This window comes from Symphalangus syndactylus, chromosome 2 (assembly GCF_028878055.3).
Source record: "Symphalangus syndactylus isolate Jambi chromosome 2, NHGRI_mSymSyn1-v2.1_pri, whole genome shotgun sequence".
Taxonomy (NCBI): Eukaryota; Metazoa; Chordata; class Mammalia; order Primates; family Hylobatidae; genus Symphalangus; species Symphalangus syndactylus.
In genome coordinates this window covers 78,646,864-78,668,076 of record NC_072424.2, presented here as the reverse complement: position 1 = coordinate 78,668,076, position 21,213 = coordinate 78,646,864, and the positions used below count along the sequence as shown (strand labels likewise).

General features: G+C 33.4%; 1 protein-coding gene across 5 annotated transcripts in view; it reads left to right on the top strand.

Moving 5' to 3' along the window:
• The window catches only part of ASCC3 (activating signal cointegrator 1 complex subunit 3), a 388,871-nt gene that overhangs the window by 88,765 nt on the left and 278,893 nt on the right, over window positions 1-21,213 (top strand). For 4 of the 5 annotated variants that reach the window (XM_063619908.1, XM_063619900.1, XM_055259785.2 and 1 more), the window contains exon 8: window positions 355-480. The exons of the other annotated variant lie outside the window; for it this stretch is intronic. In XM_063619908.1, the coding sequence (XP_063475978.1) occupies window positions 355-480 (126 nt within the window). The remainder of the gene's footprint in view (window positions 1-354; window positions 481-21,213) is intronic. 5 annotated transcript variants of the gene reach the window in all.

Here is a 21,213-nt window from a genome sequence, read left to right as displayed (position 1 = left end):
TGCATCGCTGCTTGGCTAAACTTTATACTGTATGTTGTACATTTTCCTAATTATATGAATACATTTGTATTCAGGTATACCGTCTAATTAGTGTATACTTTAAGATTTGTCAACATACTGTGCCCTGTGTGTTATATAATACACCTGATATGTTAATGCTTTGTGTGAGTGGTTTTTTGCATTTGTTTTTGTGTTATTTGGGTTTGTTTTCTTTTAAATTAGCTAAGTTTATTTACTAGTGCTTTGTTATAAAACCAGTGGTGTTTTCTCTCTCTCTCTCTTTCTAAGAATATTTCCCAGAGCAAGTGTTTTATTTTTTTATTATTATTGGATTTTTATTGTTGATGTTTATAGATGATTTTGCCAGAAGGAATCCAAAGAGAGAATAACAAGCTTTATGAAGAAGTAAGGATTCCCTACAGCGAACCAATGCCACTCAGCTTTGAGGAAAAGCCAGTTTATATCCAAGACTTAGATGAGGTGAGATGAGCCTTTTATAGAGTTGATAGTTTTGAGGCTTGGTATGTGGTATGAATGAATTTATACTGGAAAAGTTGTTTTAAAACATTATTAGTTGGCAAATACAGTACAGACATATATAGTTGATTACTAGACAATTACAGTAGGAGAGTTTAAAAAATATATACAGTATATTTCTTCATACATTAAACAAATATGCGTATTTTTGTGCATATATTTATATGTTCCATGTTTTTTTTTCAGCTAAGATTTTGGTTTAACTTATGTAAACTGATTTAAATAAAATGTTAAAGGATTTATTTATTGTATTGATTATATCAAATGATCAACCTATAATAAAATAGAATACATTGAGGGGGTGGCGAACTCTAAAGTAGCTTTAAGAATTTATTTTTTCTAAATTTTTAAATTTTGAATGATGTTTGACCTGTGGAAAATTGGCATGAATATTACTATCTTTATATCCTTTGCTTGGATTCACCATTTGTTAAAATTTTGTCACATTTGCTCTATTTCAAAATATAATATTCCTTAGTTTAGGTTAAAGTATTCATATTGTTGAAAGTTAATCTTTTCCATATCAAAATTAAGTTGCTGTGGTTTTTCATATATGTTCTATAGAATCATTCAGAAATAACAAATAGTACAGGCAAGCAAAAACAGCAGCATAAAGCATCATAAAGAATACTCACAGCCAACCAAAATGAACTTCCTTCTATATATATGTGTCCATATGTATTTTCTTTTACAAAATGGAATTACATCATACATACTGTTTTGCGTGTGTATATATAGTTACATGTGTCTTTCTATGTCAGTAAACATATTTCTGCAGCATCAATTTATCACTACATACTATTCCATTTTATGCCTTTATTCTAAAATAACTTATAGTTTTAAGTTGTCTTTTACAATAAGTTTTTAGAGTAAAATAAAATTCTAGTTATATCTTGTATATCAGAAGTACTCATAGAACATTTTTATAATCCAAGTGCCTCGCTACTATTTAAGTCCTAATCTCTTCGAAGAGGTCCAAGTATCAATATTTTGGGAATGATTTTTTGAAGCTCTATGGGTGATTCTAAAATACAGCCAGGACTGACAGCCAATAAAACTAAACAATTATAATGCAATTGTTATAAACCTTATCAATCATTATAAGCAATATAATCATTAAGATTTATTAAGTTTTATGTATAAAATATTTAATTTTAATTTTTTTTTTTTTTTTTGAGAAGGAGTTTCACTCTTGTTGCCCAGGTTGGAGTGCAATGGTGCGATCTCAGCTCACCGCAACCTCTGCCTCCTGGGTTCAAGGGTTCAAGCAATTTTCCTGCCTCAGCCTCCTGAGTAGCTGGGATTACAGGCATGCGCCACCGTGCCCAGCTAATTTTTGTATTTTTGGTAAAGACGGGGTTTTGCCATGTTGGCCAGGCTGGTCTTGAACTCCTGAGCTGAAGTCATCCGCCCGCCTCGGCCTCCCAAAGTGCTGAGATTACAGGCGTGAGCCACCGCACTCGGTCTAAATCTTTAAATTTTTAAAAAAGCATCATTGACATTTATTTAAATTAATAATGAGTGAAACAGGCTTTTTAACTTTTCTGTCATACTTATTTCTAAATAAGTATTTTGTTCATTTTTATTTGGATTATTGGAGTAAAAGAGTTTTTCTGAGTAGGTTAATTTCCTCTGCCACCTTAATATGCATATCTTATGTAATCTAATATATTCATAGACTCTGTGGATTAGGATGTGGAGATTTTTGGGGGGCATCATTCTGCCTACCACACGTGATGTAGATGACCACAGTTTTTTTTTTTTTTTTTAACTATTCACCTACTGAAGGACATTTATTTTATTGATAATTTTTGGTGAAACTATATTCGTCTGCCATAACAAAAGACCACAGACCAGGTGGCTTAAAGAGCAGAAACTGCTTTTCTCAGAGCTCTGGAGGCTGAAAGTCACAGGTCAGGTGGTGCTAGCAGATTCTGTTTCTGGTGAGGATTTCTTCCTGGCTTGCAGATAGTTACCTGCTGCCTTCTTCCTGTGTTTGCACATAGCCTCTTCTCTGTGTGTGTATGAAGAGAGACCGCTGGTGTTTCTTCCTCTTTTTTCAGGTTCACCAGCCCTATCAGGTTAGGACTCCACTCTCATGACTTCATTTAACCATAATTACCTCCCTAAAAGTCCTGTCTTTAAAACAGTCACATTGAGGGGTGAGGGTTTCAGCATACAAATGTTGAAGGGCATAGTTCTTTCCATAACACAGATAAAGCTGTTATAAACCTGGTATGCAGGTTTTTGTGTGAATATAAGTTTTCATTCTGTTTAATAAATGTCCAGGAATGTATTTGCTGGGTCATATTGCAACTGCACGCTTAGGTTTTTAAGACACTACCAAACTGTTTTCTAGAGTGACTGTACCATTTAACATAGCCATGAGCAATTTGATATAATCTAGTTTCTCCACATACTAACCAGCATTTGGTGTTGTAACTGTTTTTTATTTTTATTTTAGCCACTTATATTTATATTTTTATATAGTGTTTTTGTTTTTATTTTAGCCATCTGATTGTAGTGATTTCTCATTGTGGTTTTAATTTGTACTTTTCTAGTGGCTAATAATAATTGCGGAGTAATACATTTAAGTGAAATTTGTCATTATAAATCAGTAAACCATTTGCTATCATATCACTGTAGATATTGATCATGCCAGACATCTTAAGCTTGAGTAATAATACAGACCTTGGGAGAAAAAATAGACATTAACAGAATGTGAGATAGTTTAGTAGATGTTTCTTTTGTCTTGGATCTTTTTTGTACCAGGTAGGATCTTTTATGTGTCAGAGAAAGTGCTGTTGAAGATGAAGGTCTGTCGTTTTTCACTGAGATCATAATTGCATACTATTCCTAACTGTCCTAAGATGCTTTTATGTCCTTTTACTGACTGTCACATTGGATAAGTTTAATAACTTCTGTAATTTGATTAAAAACTTAAGGAGAATTTAAAAATTCTAGTACATGCAAAAATACCATTAATGTCATTAAATGGGTTTTGTACTTTCTTGGAAAGGGAACAATGTAAAAAATGTAGATGCATCTCTTGATTAGTCAGGAGTCACTCAGTTGGAACTTTTAGAAATCTAAGTCAAAGCAAGCAAGGGTGACAATTTATGGCTTTTCTACCTGGATTGTCCAGAAGTAAAGCTGCCTATGTGCCCAGCTTGGACATATAGGCTCAAATGATGTCATCAGATTTTTTTCTCCTCTTTATCTCTTTTTCTTTCTTTGTCTCCATTTCCTTTTTTTCTTTTTCCTCCCCTCTTTTCCTCCTTTCTCTTACCCACCCCCTTTTGTGTTTCTCTTATTATTTTTCATCCCCTGATTCCCAGATAGGCGTTCTCCATATAACCAGGGAAAAATGTATGGCAGCAGAAGCAGTAAACATAACTGTTTCCCCATACTGTAATCCCAGAAGCAATGTTTTTTTTTTTTTCCAACCAGTTCTGCCAGGAAAACAAAAAAACCTCCTAGGATGAACTCTGATTTTCCTGACTTAGGTCACCAGTTCATTTTGGAACCAGTTCATCACAGAACCTTTCCCCGTGATGTGATGTGAATGGCGTTCTTACTGACACATGGCTGCTCACTTGTGTATCCTTATTATCAGCTCCCCATGAGCCACTAGGAGTCAAAGGGGAGTTTCCCAAAGGAAAGGAGGTGCTATTATTACCCTTAAAAGTAGGATGAGAAAGATGCTAAGAAGACAGAACTATGTCTTTGATATTTTTGGTGAGAAACTCAGGTTTACTTCTTTGTTGGTGTTAAATATGTTGACTTCTGTCTATTTCCACAGTTGGGACTTAGATTTTTTAAGAGTCAGTAGGGTGTTATTCAGCAAAAATGGACTACTGGCCCAAAGATAACACTTGATTTAGAAAAGTAATATAAAAGATGCATGTAATATTTCATTTTAAAATTTACGAAAATTGAGTCCTATAAAATCTGATTGTAAAGAATTTAAGATTTAAGTTTTCTATGAGCCTAGCTTCTTGAATCCTGTGCTTATTAGGCTGAGTTCTGGGAAAATGAATAGGATATTATCTCTGATCTTAAGTTACTCAATGTAGTGTATCTGTTCCATTTTCATGGAAATAAGTGGTACAGTTGGGTTATGTTGTACAAAGTTCTATGGCAGCAGAAAAGGCAGACTGAAGAGATCAAGGAAGAAGTTTTCGTGAAGGATATGAAGGCATACACTTTTGCCAGATAGACAAAGAAGGTGGAGGTGTATGCCAAATGAAGGATGTTGCATGAAATTGCTGTTACCTTTGGACATCAAGCACTTCAGTCTTATTAGCATGTAGGCCATATGTGGAGAGCACCAGGAAATGAGTCTGGAAAAAGACAATTGCCTGCACATGAAGGGCTTTGAAAACCATACTAAGAGGTTTAGACTCAATATTGTGGGAAATATTACTTCTTAAAAATAGGAGAGTAAATGATAAGGTGTTTTCACTTAAAGGAATTACTCTGGCTGCAACACGAAGTTGAAGGTTGAGAGTAGAGCTGCTGCAATAATTCAAGGAAGAAAAGCTATGAGCCTAAATTAAGAAAGGGGCAGCCTATATATACAGGGGACAACTGAGAGAAATTTAGCTGCTAGTGTATGTAAGACCTGATGACTGATTAAATAGGAGGGGATGAGACAGAGAGAATAATTTAGAATGAGATATAGGCTTTTTGTTTTGAGCAGTGTTGGTGAGTGATAGTACCATTTACTAAGGTGAGGAATAGGAAATAGGAAAAACTTTTGTGCATGTTGAGCATACAATGTTGGTTAGGAGCAAGACCCCTGAATCTAGGCTGAGTTTCAGTCTTCACTATTCCACATTCTATCTGCCAGACTTTAGGCAAGTTACTTAACCTTTCTGCAACCCGTGATTCAAATTGCCAGGTGAGGCTAGGCTTGTATCAAGGAAATTTAGTATTTGCCACATTATATTAGAAATTTAATTTTTGCTCCATTTAATTTGTGCCACATTTGCGTTTCCTTCCTCTTGAATTTTTTTTTTTTTTTTTTTTTTTTTTTTTTTTGAGTCAGAGTCTTACTCTGTCGCCCAGGCTGGAGTGCAGTGGCGCGATCTCAGCTCACTGCAAGCTCCACTTTCCAGATTCACACCATTCTCCTGGCTGAGCCTCCTGAGTAGCTGGGACTACAGGCGCCCACCACCACGCCCGGCTAATTTTTTGTATTTTTAGTAGAGATGGGGTTTCACCGTGGTCTCGATCTCCTGACCTCGTGATCCGCCTGCCTCGGCCTCCCAAAGTGCTGGGATTACAGGCGTGAGCCACCGCGCCCAGCCTCCTTCCTCTTGAAATTTATGAAATCATCTTTGCTATGATGTCTGTAAATTTTAAAAAATGGTAAATTCAATTTTCAGTTTCAAACTTCGTAATTTGTTAATATTTCTTGATACGACCTCTTAAAAAGGCTGTGATTTCAAGGCCATGGTTCTGATGAAATTGGTGGCATGTGTGACAGTATAATAAACAGCCTTGTGGGATGCTTTAGAAAAAGACTTTTTAATTTGGGGTATGAGCAGGTTTTAGTGACATTTCATTGTCTTCAAAGTGATCTCACGAAAAGGATCCATATTCTGAAGTACTTTTCTGGATGCTTCTTTAACTTTCTCGCCTTCATGATTTGATTGAATCAAAGTATGTTGAACAAAGTAAAGCCAAAGGAAAAGTCACACTTCTTCATACCTTCTCTATTTGGCTTTTTCCAAATTGTCGGTCTTAAGATAACCACAAATGTCAGTAATTATAATGACTGCTTTCTTTAGTTCTATCAGTTAATTAGAAACTAGTTCAAGATGTTTTGCTATGGTGACTATGTTGCTAGGCTTTTCAGATCTTGTATGATAGCATCCACTACTACTACACATGGGTTTGGAATGAAAGAGTAGCTGAATAGCATAAATGAACATAAAAATAATTTATTTCATAAAGGTAATTTCCAAAGTGACAATTAAGAAATGGAAAGAAAAAAACCCTTTCATATTTTATTTTCTTACCTGGTTTGTGGACTGCCACCCTGCTCCAAGCCAAATTATTAATTTTCTCATGCAACTCAAGTTAAAGTTTCTGTTTTAGCCTGTATCTTGAGGTCAGTTGTTAGTGCAATTTTAAAAACAGTTTTTCTCATTTTTTTCATTCTAAATTGGATGAACTTGTTTAGGACATGCTGAACAAAACGACATTGGAGGAAACTATTAAATTCTTAGAAAGAACCTTAAATAAGGTATTATAGGGTACTTTAATGGAAATGTAAATTTTCTCTTCTTTCCAGACATATAAATAATTGGACTATATAAGGAGTTTTTCAAAAATAATTTATAGCACTAGCAATAATTAATTGACCACGATGATTTTACTAGTTCTAGAGCAATGAATATCAAAGCTAGGGAAGAGATATTTTAACCAAAAAAAAATTCATACATTTAAAGATAGACATAATTTTACCACCTCTTTTCAATAAATTATTCAGATGTATTGTATGGCAAAATATTTGCTTTATGAAATATACCCAAATATTGGCACTGTTTGTATGATTTAGTGTATTGACAGGAAGTATTACTGGTTTCTAGGTATATTAAACTGATTAAGCCACAGTACAATACTAGGAAAACTGATAAGTACAGAACTATATTTTGATGATTACTTGTTGAGATTTAGTTTTTCTATCACTTTGAATACTTCAGACTGCAGAAAACCTAACTCATAAAAACATATACTATTATGTTATAAATAACAAAAAAGACATAGGAAGCCAAATAGTCCAGGTTCGTCCATTTGTTTGCTCAATGATGTTATTCAGAACCCAGCTTGTTGATGTCTTTCTACTCTGCTATCCTCATTTTTTTGGCTTTTCCTCAAATTAACTCTCATCATGGCTGTTATTCCAGGGTCACTGTGCAAAAAAAGTCCAGTAAGAAATGAGGACTGCATTTTCCTATGTCTATTTCAAGAATGAGGAAATATTTTCCAGGATTCAAGGGAAACAAGTTTGCCATGTTTGGCTTAGTGAAACACATGATTTTGTCAAAGAGGCCAGATTTTCTGAATAAAAAAGTGTTTTCATTAGAAAAAACAAAATGAAACAGTGATTGTGTGTGGACAGCTAACGCTGTCTGTGATAGGATGTGTCAGAACAAGGTTACTGGGATCATTGCAGAGTATGGCTGTTAATAAAGACTTCTTGGAGAACATGACACTTGAGTTGCTTCTTGACTGCTTAGTCTGTGGGCATTGATCTTCATTGGAAACAGTGATAATGAACTAAACAATTGTTTCCTAAATAGAGCTGTTTTGGGTATACAGAGAAAAGAATAGTTCTTGACTTCATGTTGCAACTTTTGTGTGGACCTGGCATAAAATGTTGGGGATTATGTCTTATCTGTGGCATCTTTTATACAGAATCTTCAAAATTAAGTTTTGTTATAAAAACTTGGTCACTGTCAAGAAGGCCATGATTTTATGTGTTAGCGTATTATTTAGTGTGCAACTATGGAAACCGTAAGGAAAAACTTTTAAAATTCTCAGTTTATTCTTGAAAATAATTGGGGATTTTTGATACATTCAGTGTGGTACATGCTTTTAACAATTATTGTTTTCTGTTTGGGCTATCAATAGATGCTTAATATGTTTAAAAATGATATATTGGATAATCTTCCTTATAAAATTATAAATAAGAGATTTTTTATCAATTTTTGACTCTCAGCAATTATTTAAATTATTAAAAAATAATGTTTACTTGTTATGAAAATGCTTTATCATTCAAAACTATGAAATGCCCAAGTCTTATTTGAGGGGAAATAGTGTCTATGTTTTCTCTTCTAAATAAGAATTCATTTTGTCTGTATGCCCAAAACCTTTTCAGGATTGCAGTACCGTATAGTCTACTGGGAACACTTGCAAACAGATAACTATGAAAAGGGCACCAGCTGCTTCAAAAATGCCTGCTAAACTTCAGAAAAAATTATAACTAACATCTGCCTCTAACTAGGAGTAAAGTAATCAAACAAAATAATTTTCTTTACAACCTACACTTTATTGATTTTATAGCAGGAAATTAGAATGGAGAAGATTAAAAACTTAAAGACATTGAACTGTCCCAGAATGATAACTTTTCAACTTGAATGAATTCAGAAATCTGAAAATCTAATGAATTTAAGTTATATTGTGGAAATTTCAAATTGCTTTAGAACTGGATTTAGTCCATGTCTTTCAATATATCCGTGTGTTGTGGTTTCACAGACCTACAACAATACACAGAAATATTTGATACTTACAGGTTGCTATTTATAGATTTTCTTCTTGTTACTTGGTTTGAAAGTACACGTGTATTGGTTATTGGTCATCAGTAATAGTTTCTTGAGCTCATGATTGATGCAAAGCATTGTGCTAGGAGTTACGGTGGATACACAGAGGTTTAGAACTATGATCCTGGCTTTAAGAAGCTTGCTATCCAGTTAGGTAGGACTGATAGGAGTTCCCCCCTTCACCATTTGCACATTTTGTGACACGAATCAAGTTCAAGTATGCCTCTGAGTTTCAGTTTCCTTTCCAGACTATTTATTTTGATGATTACCTGAGTTAGCACACAGAAAATGTATAGCGGTTTTTGTGATACACTTTAGGTAATCAGTAAATTGTCAGCTCAAGAAATGCTTATATAAACTGTCCCTTCAATTAATTTCTCACATTGATAGCTGACTTTTGTTGTTTTATCTGGGAACCCTTCACATAAACATCACATAAACCCTGGCACACCACATCAACCCTGACAGCAAGAGGTTTAGAGAGGACATGTTTAAATTTGACCCAGTGGTGCAAATATCAAAGTAGTTAAGTAAACATAGGTTGCTTCATTTTGCATTCTCAATAAGGTCTCACGTTCTTGGTAAATTTCAGAGTTATACGAAAATAAGCATATAATTTTGGTAAATTTTAAATGTACCAGGGAATCAGTATATAAAGGGATTTCAATGAATTATTGAGCAATTGGTACAATATCATGTTTTGTTACACAGCTTTCATGATATCTTCCCCTAAATGTTTTGCTTGTCCCTTCAAATCTTTACGTATTACACAAGAACTTCAAGCAAAATATTTTTCTTATAGGGACCTCTTTCTTCTAAACTTACATGTTTTTAACAGAAATTTTTCTGAGTAAAATGTACTTTGTTCTTTCCAGAGTAGATTGTATTAAATTATTAAACATAGATGAATCAGAAAACTTAATCACTGTGTTGTGGATGGGTAGGATGTTTGATAATAATTGTCAGTTTTGCTTATACTTAATAGTCATCTGGGAGCTGTTAAGAAATGTACAAATTACTATTTCCTACCCCCGGCAAATGAATGAAAATCTCAAGTGTTGACCAGCAGCCCCTAACCTGAGCATGAGGAACCTGTTTTTAAAAGCACTGGCCTCCTCAGTACCTCCTTTGAGTCGTCTCCAGTTGTCTGTGACTAAGTCCTTCCCCTACTCTTTTGAATTGTGGGTTCAGTGTATTTGGAAAGCTTATACTCTGAGCTTCAGATCTCATGTAGAGAAACATAAAAGTCAATGGGATTTATAAGTTACTTCCCTAAATTTAAAGATAAGATGATCAATCATATATATAAATGGCCTCCCCACCAAATTCTTTCCTCTGCCCTCCCTCCTGTCCTCCCTCCCTCCCTTCCTTCCTCCTTTCCTTTCCTCCCCTCATTTTGTTGTATTGCTTTATTTTTTGTTTTGTTTTTGTTGTCTTTTTTGAAAGCCGGGTGTATTAAAGTTATCATTTGACTACCATAAAATACACCCTTTTGGGGGTACAGTGTACTAGATTTTGTAAATATCAACACGAACAAAAACATGTAAATATCAACATGATCAAAAACAACATTTTCATCATGTCAAAAACTTTACTACTGCCTCTTTTACAAACTCTTTCCCACCACTCCCAGTTCCTGCAGACCACTGGTCTGTTTATTTTCCCTATAGTTTTTACTTTTCCAACATGTCATATAAGTATACAATTCCTTGTGTAATGCTTATGTATACATCATATAAGTTACTTGTATAATATCATGTAAGTGTCATGAATATTTTGAATCTGGTTTCTGTCACTTAATGTAATATATTAGACATTCATCCATATTGCTCTATGTTTCAGTACTTGTTTTTTTTTCATGGCTGAAACATACTACATTTTGTGTCTGTACTTCAATTTGTTCATTCTGCATTTGAAGTACTTTTAGCTTGTTTGCAAATTTTGCTGATTATGACTTAAACTGTTCATGTACAGGCATTTACTTGAGCATACATTTTTGTTTTCCTAGGGTACATAGGAATGGAATTGATACATTATATAGTAAATATATACTTATATTTGTAAGAAACTGGCAAACTGTTTTCCAAAGTGAATGGAGAATTTTGTATTTCCACCAGCAATGTATGAGTATTCTACTTACCCTATATTTTTGTCAGCACATAATATTGTCGGTTTAAAAATTTTTAAACATTTTACTTAGTTGTGTAGTAGTATCTCATTATGGTTTTGGTTTGCATTTCCTTAATGGCTAATAATGTTGAGCAGCTTTTTGTGTCCTTACTTGTCATTCTTCTTTGGCGAGATTTCTGCTTAAATAATTTGTCAAGTTTTTAATTGGGTGATTTGTTTTCCTGTTAATGAGTTTTGAGACTTCTTTGTGTAGTCTGAATACAGTCCGTTTTCAGATATATGTTTGTAATATTTTCTCCTATTTTGCGACTTGTTTTTTCACAAAATGTCTTCAGTGGAGCAAATGTATTAGTACCCTTGAACTTCATTCTATAAACAACAAAAAAACTCGATTATGCTTTTTGGTCATATGTAAGCAATTTTTGCCTCGTGAGAAGTTATTAAGATTTTCTTTGTAATTTTCTTCTGTAAGTTTTAAAGTTGGAGCTCTTACATTTAGGTATATAATCCATTTTTAATTGGTTTTTATATATGGTGAAAGGTAAGGGTCAAGGTTTTTGTTTGTTTTTGCATATAGCTGTCCAGTTGTGTAGGCATCATTTATCAAAAAGATTTCTCTCTACATTGATTTGTTTTTGCACGTTTCTTAAACGTTTGTTAAAAATCAGTTGACCATATACATACAGGTGAGCTTATTTTTGATTCCCTGCATGTCTATTCTTTGCTATGCTGTCTGGATTACTGAAGCTTTATACTAAGTCTTGAAAACAGGTGTTAGTATTTGGTTATTCTATTTGTTCTATTTCCATATGAATTGTGTTGTTTTCTACAAAATTTTCTGCGAGATTTTAACTGGGATTCCATTGAATCTATCGATTATTTGATGAGGATTTAAATCTTTTTTTTTTTTTTTTTTTGAGATGGAGTCTCGCTCTGTGGCCCAGGCTGGAGTGCAGTGGCGCAATCTCGGCTCACTGCAACCTCCGCCTCCTGGGTTCACGCCATTCTCCTGCCTCAGCCTCTCCGAGTAGCTGGGACTACAGGCGCCCGCCACCACGCCTGGCTAATTTTTTGTAATTTTTTTTAGTAGAGACAGGGTTTCACCATGGTCTCGATCTCCTGACCTCGTGATCCGTCCGCCTCGGCCTCCCAAAGTGCTGGGATTACAAGCGTGAGCCACCACGCCCGGCCGACGATTTAAATCTTAATATCAAACCTTCCAAACCACGAAGATTATATACTTCTTCATTTATATAAGTATTCTTTGATTTTTTTCATAATTAATTTATAATTTTTAGCATATGTTTTACAACTGTTTTGTTAAATTTATACCTATGTATTTCATCTTTATGTTTTCTGGTATTATTTTAAAACTGTTTCAAATTCAGCCTCTAATTGTTCATTAAGTATAGAGAAATACAAGAGTGTGTCAGTTTCTTGTCAGAAGGCAAATCCAACAAGATGGAGTCATATATAACATAAAATAATCATGGGAGTGACAGCCTCTGCCATATTCTTCTATTGGTTAGAAACAAGTCACAGGTCCCACTACGCTTGAGGGGAAAGGATTAAACTAGGGCATGAACACCAGGAGGCAGGCATCTGGGATTATTTGGGCTTACCTTAGGGTCTGTCCGCCACTTAAAATCTTACTTTGCATTTACATTTTCAAACCATCGAAAACTGATACTTACTGATAATATGAAGTAAGATAAAGATTTAAATTCATTTTTTAAATATAGATAATCAGTTACTCTAGCACCGTTTTGACCCATTTTTAAGACTCAATTTCATCCCTGTTAGGAATCAGGTGTGTGTAAGTAGGCCTCTGGTATATCATTTGAAGTGCGGTTTCAAAGTGTTGTAGCCTAAAATTATTTAATTGGTATTACAGACAGTCTTGGCTGAGATTGTAGGATCTAACTTCTGATAAACAGCTGCACTTCTAATCATGGCAATAAAACTGAAGCTAAAGAGTCTCTGTTAAATTGTTGAATCCAACAATGAAAATGTCATTTTTAGATTCTTGGCTGGTATTTATGATAATAATTGGTTTCAGGTCTGACTTGAACCTTTAAATTACTTTTACTAGTTTGCTCAAAATCTTTGCAAAGGATAAAATATTTGGGCACTTATATGGTCAAGCCCACAAAATATTACAGATGTTGAATCAAGGGTAATTATTTAATTTAAATTTGTTATAGTTCATATGACTTTAAACTTTCCAAACTGATTAAATAATGCAAGAATGTCATTTTAAATGTACATCTCCTTAAACAAGAGAATTTCATTATTAGAATCCTCAATGGGAATTTTTGGAAGACATTATTTCCACACACATTGTATCTAACACTTAATTTAATATAATAATATACCATGAGCATGTGTATGAATGTAACTATTGGCATAGCACCCTAAAGAAGGTGTTTCAGAATGACATCTGACATGTTGAGTTATTGTTAAGAGTGTGCTAGTGAAAACCCAGATGTACAATCTGGATGGTTTGTCAGTAGAGCTTGTTACGATGGTGCAGCCCAAGTTTTGTTTCTCTTTTAAAATCCCCCATTGAGAACTTTGTATTTTTTCTTCAGTTTTCCTAAACATTTAGCTTTTGCTCAAATCATACCTCTCCTGGGAATTAGGAGGGCCTCTTACCCTCCCAAGAAGAAGGTATGCCTCTCTGACTCCCATTATATCTGAAATTCTTGTTAAACATGGTATTGCTATTATTTGTTTTTTCTCTCCTGTGTTTTGTCTTCAAGGCCAATAATAACTTACTATTTATCATTTTACCATCAGGCTGTGAAGTATATTTAGAAGGTCCATTTGTATTTAGCTGAAATTTGTTTTTGTTATGCTTCTTAGACTTTTCTGTATGAGAAGTTTTAGGAACTGACACAGGCATATTGAGTATCGTCAGTATTTTATACAGTGTAAATGAGCTGGGCATGGTGGCTCACACCTGTAATCCTAGCACTTTGGGAGGCCAAGGCAGGAGGATCACTTGGGCCTAGGAGTTCAAGACCAGCCTGGGCAACATGGTGAGACCCTATTTCTAAACATATTTTTTAAAATTAAAAAAATTAGCCAGACATGGTGCTGCGTGCCTGTAGTCCTAGGTACTCAGGAGGCTTCTGTGGGAGGATCACTTGAGTCCAGGAGTTTGAGATTGCAGTGAGCCGATGATCATGCTACTGCATTCCAGCCTGGGCAGCAGAACAAGACACTGTCTTTAAATTAATAAATGATTAAATGAGTGAATGGATGGTGTAAATGCACTCAGTTAAGTAACATAAAAATATATGAATAATGCATTGCAATTTCTAATTAATTTAGGTGGGATTTCTTACTGCTTTCTTCATATGTAATACAAATTGGCTCAGTTTCATTGTAGAAAATAAGTAACTTGATTTTCACAAAATCTAACAATCTCATTTCTTTCAAAGATTTAATATTAGGTTACTCTTTTGAGGTGCTTTGTTACTAAGACTTAGTTTCCTCTACCCAGATCATCTGATTCAAAATATATTTTTATCATAAAGCATTAAAACACGTGACTCTTCAGTAAAGAGAAAATAACAGTGTCTATGTACTATCTTTCATATCTCTTAATAAAATTTAGTAATTTTTCAGTGTACTTATAAGAGGGGGTACAAATTAGAAATTTGGTGTTTGTAAAGATGTAGGACTCTATTACAGAATGAAAAAGAGGCTTAGTCAGTTATTTTGTATTACTACAAAAGCGTTAGATATTTCTATTTATAAAGAAATATTGTTGTTTTAATACATTAAGTCAATACAGAATAGGTCTTTCTCTTTTTGTTTATTTTATCTAAACAGAAAAGATTTCTGTAGGGCTGATGATAACATTTATCTATTACCAAAATAATATCAAAAATATAACATCTACATTTATAATATAAAATAGAAAGTGAAAATGTCTTTATAGCCCCAACTTTAGCAGTATTCTTTGATATATATCTTTCCAGAATGTTTTTGTATTAATATATTTAATTAGCTACTATTTTGTGGCATACTTTTTTTTTCTTTTAGACACATTTTTCTATAAGCAAATATACCTTCATTCTTCTTATCTACCGTGATTCATGGAGAATGTGTCATGAATTACTTACTCCAATACCCTATTTATAGATATTCAGCTTGTGTCTGTTTTTTTTTTTTTTTCTTATTGTAAATGATGTTAAAGCAAGCATCTTTGTGCTTATTTATATATCTGACATTCTTGTTCAGTTATTTCACTTGGATACTTTTTTGTCTGGGAGTTAGGTTAAATGATGTATGCACATTTGTAATATGAATTGGATATAAGCAATATATTTGAAGGTATAAACATTACGAAGACCAATAGATTTTTAAAAAATCTTCACCACTCATTAATAAAATCGTATCTTATTCTATTTTGCATTTATTTATTAGTAAAGTCAGTATTTTCATTGACTGTGTTTTCATATTTAGTTTTATAAATTATGTTACTTGGTTAAAAATCAGTTTTAGGAATCAAAAAACCTTAAAAATAAAAGTGTAAAGTAATGAAATTAATAAGTTTTACAAGCCTTTAACTTGGACTTTTAATTTAGACTTTGGTGTCAGATACCTGAGTTTCGATCTTTGCTCTGCAATTTACTAGCTGTTTATCCTGGTTAAGTTCTTTAAACTCACCATGCCCTACTTCCCCCCTCTTTAAAAGAAAGATGATGAAAAGACCTACCTCATAAATTTTCTTTTGATGCTAAGTGAAATAATGCGCTTAAAACATTTAAAACAAAACCTCATATTTAGTACGTGCTCCGTAAAAATGGTTGCTAAATAGATTAGTGAACAATTTACTTGCCAAATTAAATAAGGAATATATTATCTTATGTATTTACCTTTAATTCAAGAGCATTAGAAATCACATTGTAGTTTTTGTGTTTAGTCTACTGACTTGTCACAAATTATGTCGTTTGGGAATTGGTGTATTTAGTGAAGTAGTATGTAAGATCTTCCCTGGTTCCTTTAAACGTTACAATGTGGAGGTATGTGGAAACAAAGTTATAGTTGGAGCTCATGAAATGGGTTTCTGGTAGTCTAGATTCATCTGCTGCAATGTGAGTTCTTGAGGACAGACCATGTCCTCAAAGCTTGACACTTGGTAGGCAGCGTTTAGTACATGATGAAGGAGTAGGAGGATACATTTTAGATAGCAGCAAGATGTGATTTAGGCTTGCATTTAATAACAGATCTGGTCCTCTGGTGAAGCCATTGAGGTTTAGATGAGACCACAGGTCTGATGTCACAAATATTGGAGGTAGCAAGAACACTTGCTGTTTTCTTCTGTGCCCAAACTTTTAATTGGCAAGTCCTTTGAGGAACTAGCCATGTTAAGACCAAAAAAGAGAATGCTGGGAAGAACACTGAGTAGGGGACATATGGTGTAGAATAATTTGAAGGGGCATGAGAAGAGTAATTTAACTTACTATTTTGTTTCTAAAGGGTGGAATTCAAGGAATAATGAGAAGAACTTAATATGAAATATTTATATAATACATGAGAGCTCATTTAGGCTTTTCCACTAAATCAGACATGTTTTTAGTTTTTCCATTTCTTAAAAGATGTCAGTCATATTTCTTTTTTTTTTGGCATAGGTATTATCATATGGTTTCAAAAACTAGCAACCTTTACATACTGAAAAGCCTTTTATTTATGTCTTTTATCTTCCCAGGTCCCTGCCTTCTTTCATTAATAAGCAGTGTATTTAATTTTATGTATTCTTTCAGAATTTCTGCAAGTGAATATAAATTATTATTTCCTGCCCTCCTCAAATTTGGACAATAAAATAGCATATTATAATACTGTTCTGCAACTTGCTTTTTTTTTGGCCATAAAAAAGATCTTTTCATCTCAGAAAACAGACAACTTTCTTATTCTGTTTTATGAAGGCATAGAATTTCATTGTGTGGATATGCCATAATTTATTCCAGTGGTACACTATTGAGGACATTTGGATTGTTTCTAATTTTTGGTATTACAGATAATTTGTGATAAATAATCTTATGCATACACAATTTTGCACATGTGTAAGTATATTTGTGGATACATTTTTAAAAAGTGAAATTGCTAGATAGGCCGAAGGTTATAGGCATTGATTTGTGAGTGAAATATTTTTGTGTTCCCAAAATGAAGTAGGATTATATTTTGAAAGAATGCATTTGTGTTCACTAGAAAGTATTTATTTGTGGCATTGGGTTTCAAATTTTTTTATTGCGCTCATCTAAAAAATATTTTACATTGTAATCAATATACTCAAACACAATTAAAACAAAATTTTCATGAAATTGTTTTATCCTTATCACATGTGATGCATTAGTATTTCCTTTTTCTTTTCTGTTCTTTAAAAGCACTGATAACAATCCACTAAATTAATTTCATAACTCACTAGTAAGGCATAACCTTCTTTGTGAAATACACTGATCTAGAGTTTAGTTGACCAACTCTGTTATGTATAGTAGAGGAGGATCCCTAGTTGGACTATACAGTCTCCCAAGAATTCCCTATAATTCTTTTGCAGATCAAACAAACAAATAAGCATGGGTTTTAGTAATTTTTATAAAGTCTCTTAGAAATAATATTTTGTTACCTTTGGACCTAGAAGGATGATATTCTAAAATAATAGCATATGTTGGTATAATATATATAGAGAGATATAAATATAGAAAAATATAGATATGTAAATTGGGATTGGATATAAACCAGTCAATCAGTTTCTTAGGGATAAGTAGAAAAAATAGAATGTTACATATTTCCTATGTAATACATAATTTGTATGCATTTTTAATGTGGGAAATTCCATGATATGCTAAATGTCTGGTTATGTTTAGAGTTTTTAGTGCTTAGTGTCAGGAAGATTAAAAAATATTTTAAAAGTATGTTTTGAAACTACCTTTTTTGGTTTTAAGAACAAATGTCCCAGCCGGGCGTGGTGGCTCACGCCAGTAATCCCAGCACTTTGGGAGGCCGAGGCGGGCGGATCATGAGGTCAGGAGATTGAGACCTTCCTGGCTAACATGGTGAAACCCCGTCTCTACTAAAAAAAAAAAAAAAAAATTAGCCAGGCGTGGTGGCACGTACCTGTAGTCCCAGTTACTCAGGAGGCTGAGGCAGCAGAATCGCTTGAACCTGGGAGGTGGAGGTTGCAGTGAGCCGATATCGCACCACTGCATTCCAGCCTGGGCAACAGAGCAAGACTCTGTCTCAAAAACAAAACAAAAAAACAAGTGTACCAGGAGCAGTTGCAATCCAAGCTAACTTGGTGTTTTATTGGCAACTGCAGTGAATAAGTATAGAAAAAAATTATTTGACTAATATTTATAATATATGATAAAAAACACTTGTGGAACTTAATAAATAATGTGAGTAGAACAATTTATTCTTAACATGGAGCATCTTAACTCTTAGTTGATTTATAAACATTCATCAACAATGCAGTTCATAGTTGATAATTATGATTTAATCAAAATGACTCAGCTGAAGCAAGCACAGAAGAAAAAACAACATCACTGAGTATTTGCTTTACACCATTTACTATGCTAGGAATTAGAGAGACGAAGTTGAAAATCATAATTTCTGCCTCATAGTAGTCTTATATTTTAAAGGAAAATGCTTATATTTATTGTTTAGCACTTTAGGGAATACAAGTGATTTCATTAGATCACGTGAGGTATTTGTCAAGTATTTGTCAGCCTTTAATAAAGGTGAGTAATGAGGCTTAGGTTGGGACACTAATGTAATATGTGGTTGACATTTCAACCTCACTGTTTTAGACCTTGGGTTGGAATATAGAAATAAGTATGAGTGATTGAGTCAATTTTGGAAAAGAACATTAATTCCATTGTTTAACGCATTCAACAAATGGTTACTTGTTTTCTTGTTTTTATGCTTACCAAGGATAACTATAGAGAATAAGACATCAAGAAAAAAACTAATGTCCTTTCTCTTTCCTAAAGACTCCTCAATATGTAGTTTTTTGTTTTCTTTTTAAGTCAAGACCTTGCCTTGTCACCCAGGCCAGAGTGTGGTGGCATGATTATGGCTCACTGCAGCCTCAAACTCTTGGCCTCAAGCAATCCTTCCATTTCAGCCTCCCAAGTTGTGAGATTGCTGGCATGAGTCACTGTACCTGGCAATATATTTTATCTGAATTTCATGAACTTCATATTATGGCAGGGTCTTTTCAACCACATTAAGGATTTTTGAATGTTGCCCTAAGAGATTTTCCCTGAATGTAATCTGCTGTGTTAGGACAGTATATTTATCAATTTATGAGCATTATATAAGTTAGCTGGGCACTCTCCAGAGCTGCACTGTTTGATATAGTAGCCATTAACCACATCTGGGTGTTTAGCAATTGAAATATGGCTAGTCTAGATTGCAATGTGCTTTAAGTGTAACATATACTAATTTTACAATTTCATATTAAGATGATATTTTAGATACATTGAGTTAAATAAAATACATTACAAAATTAATTTCACATGTTTTTGTGTGTTTTTAATGTTTCTGCTAGAAAATGTAAGTATATGTTATATGGCTTTTAATATACTTCCATTGGACAGTGATGAATTAGACTAGGAATATTTAAAATGTTTTTAAATATTTTTCAGTTGTTTATTTTCAACTTGTAGGATTAATTTGTTTGTTTCTTACTATGTAGTCCCTACCTTTAAGATTTCTCTATGATTAGGGCAGCTGATATTTTGTCTTCTATTGTTCTTAGTAGAGTATGAAAGATTATGGTCTAAGCCTTGATTTCTAAGTTGTTTATTTACAACGCAAATGCATTTTTCTATGGAAACAAACTGGTCAGATAAAGATACTTTCCCTAGTATGTTAACATAGTTTACCTGAACTTAACATATCCATAAACCTACCTGTCCCAAGGTCTTTAAGGCCTAAATTGAAGTCCTGAACTTTCTACACTTGTTTATCTGAATCTATTACTGAGAGACCCCCTGAAACTTAAAAAGGATGAGAATTATAGGGCAAAAGGTGGCTCACTCATGTAAAATATGAATCAGTTTCTGCTATCTGAAAGCTTTTTCACCAGTAAATTAGGTTTATCCTCAGAGAGATGAAAAGGGGACTCTATGGTAACAATAGAGGAGTGGAGCCAGCCAAGTATTTTCTTCTAGTTTTTTAATGTGGTCTTTTAAAATATGGTTGTAAGCATAGTATAAATATAATTTTGGAGCCAGGCATGCTGGCACATGATGGCAGTCCCAGCAACTTGGGAGGCTAAGGCAGGAGGATCACATGAGCCTAGGAGTTTGAGACCAACTTGAGCAACATAGCGAGACTCCATCTCAAAAAATAAAATAAAATGTAATTTTGTATTTTTTTCACTTAATGTATGTAGGATTTTTTCATGTTGCTTCATATTCTCCTTGATTACTATTTTAATGAATGCATACTATTTCATTGAATAGGTATATCATAATTTACTTAACTATTCCTCTAATTTGAGAAATCACTTGGTAATTAGGAAAGCCAAAAGCTTATCATAGCTGTATATCTTGCAATCTTCATCTTTTATGTTGATCTTTTAAAATTACCTTAAAGATTTTTATCTACATAATTACTAATTATATATTTGTTAATGTGGTAAAATGTATATGATTCTTTTGCCCAAGTAATCATATGAATTATTGAAGTAAAATAATCAGAATATATTAAACTTAACTTTTATTTTATTTCATATTTATTTCATATTTATTGAATAGCCAAACGTTTCTCAAATATGTGAGATCTACGACATTATATTGGATATGGTTTACTCTTCCTAAGCAAGACTTTGATTACATTTGGAACACCAAGTTATTCAATTTTCAGAGGCTGTTGCATGATTAGATTTTAAATATTAAAAAATCTGCATTGTTGTATGTCACACAGCCTTTCAGTAATAAAATTTGTTTATTAAGTTATGTTAACTATCAAAAGTATTTTTATTAAGATGATTGAAGTTTAATCTTGTGACTAGTTACTTATAACAATGCTTATCTAGTCTAAGTAGTATATTACAAAATTCCATTGACCACAAACACAGCTGATAAACCCTAATTGACAAAAAGAAGATTTCTAACAACTAAAATAGAGATGTAGTGTTATTATGTAAAACCTTATATACTTTATTCCTCGAAGAATCCACTAAACCTTTACC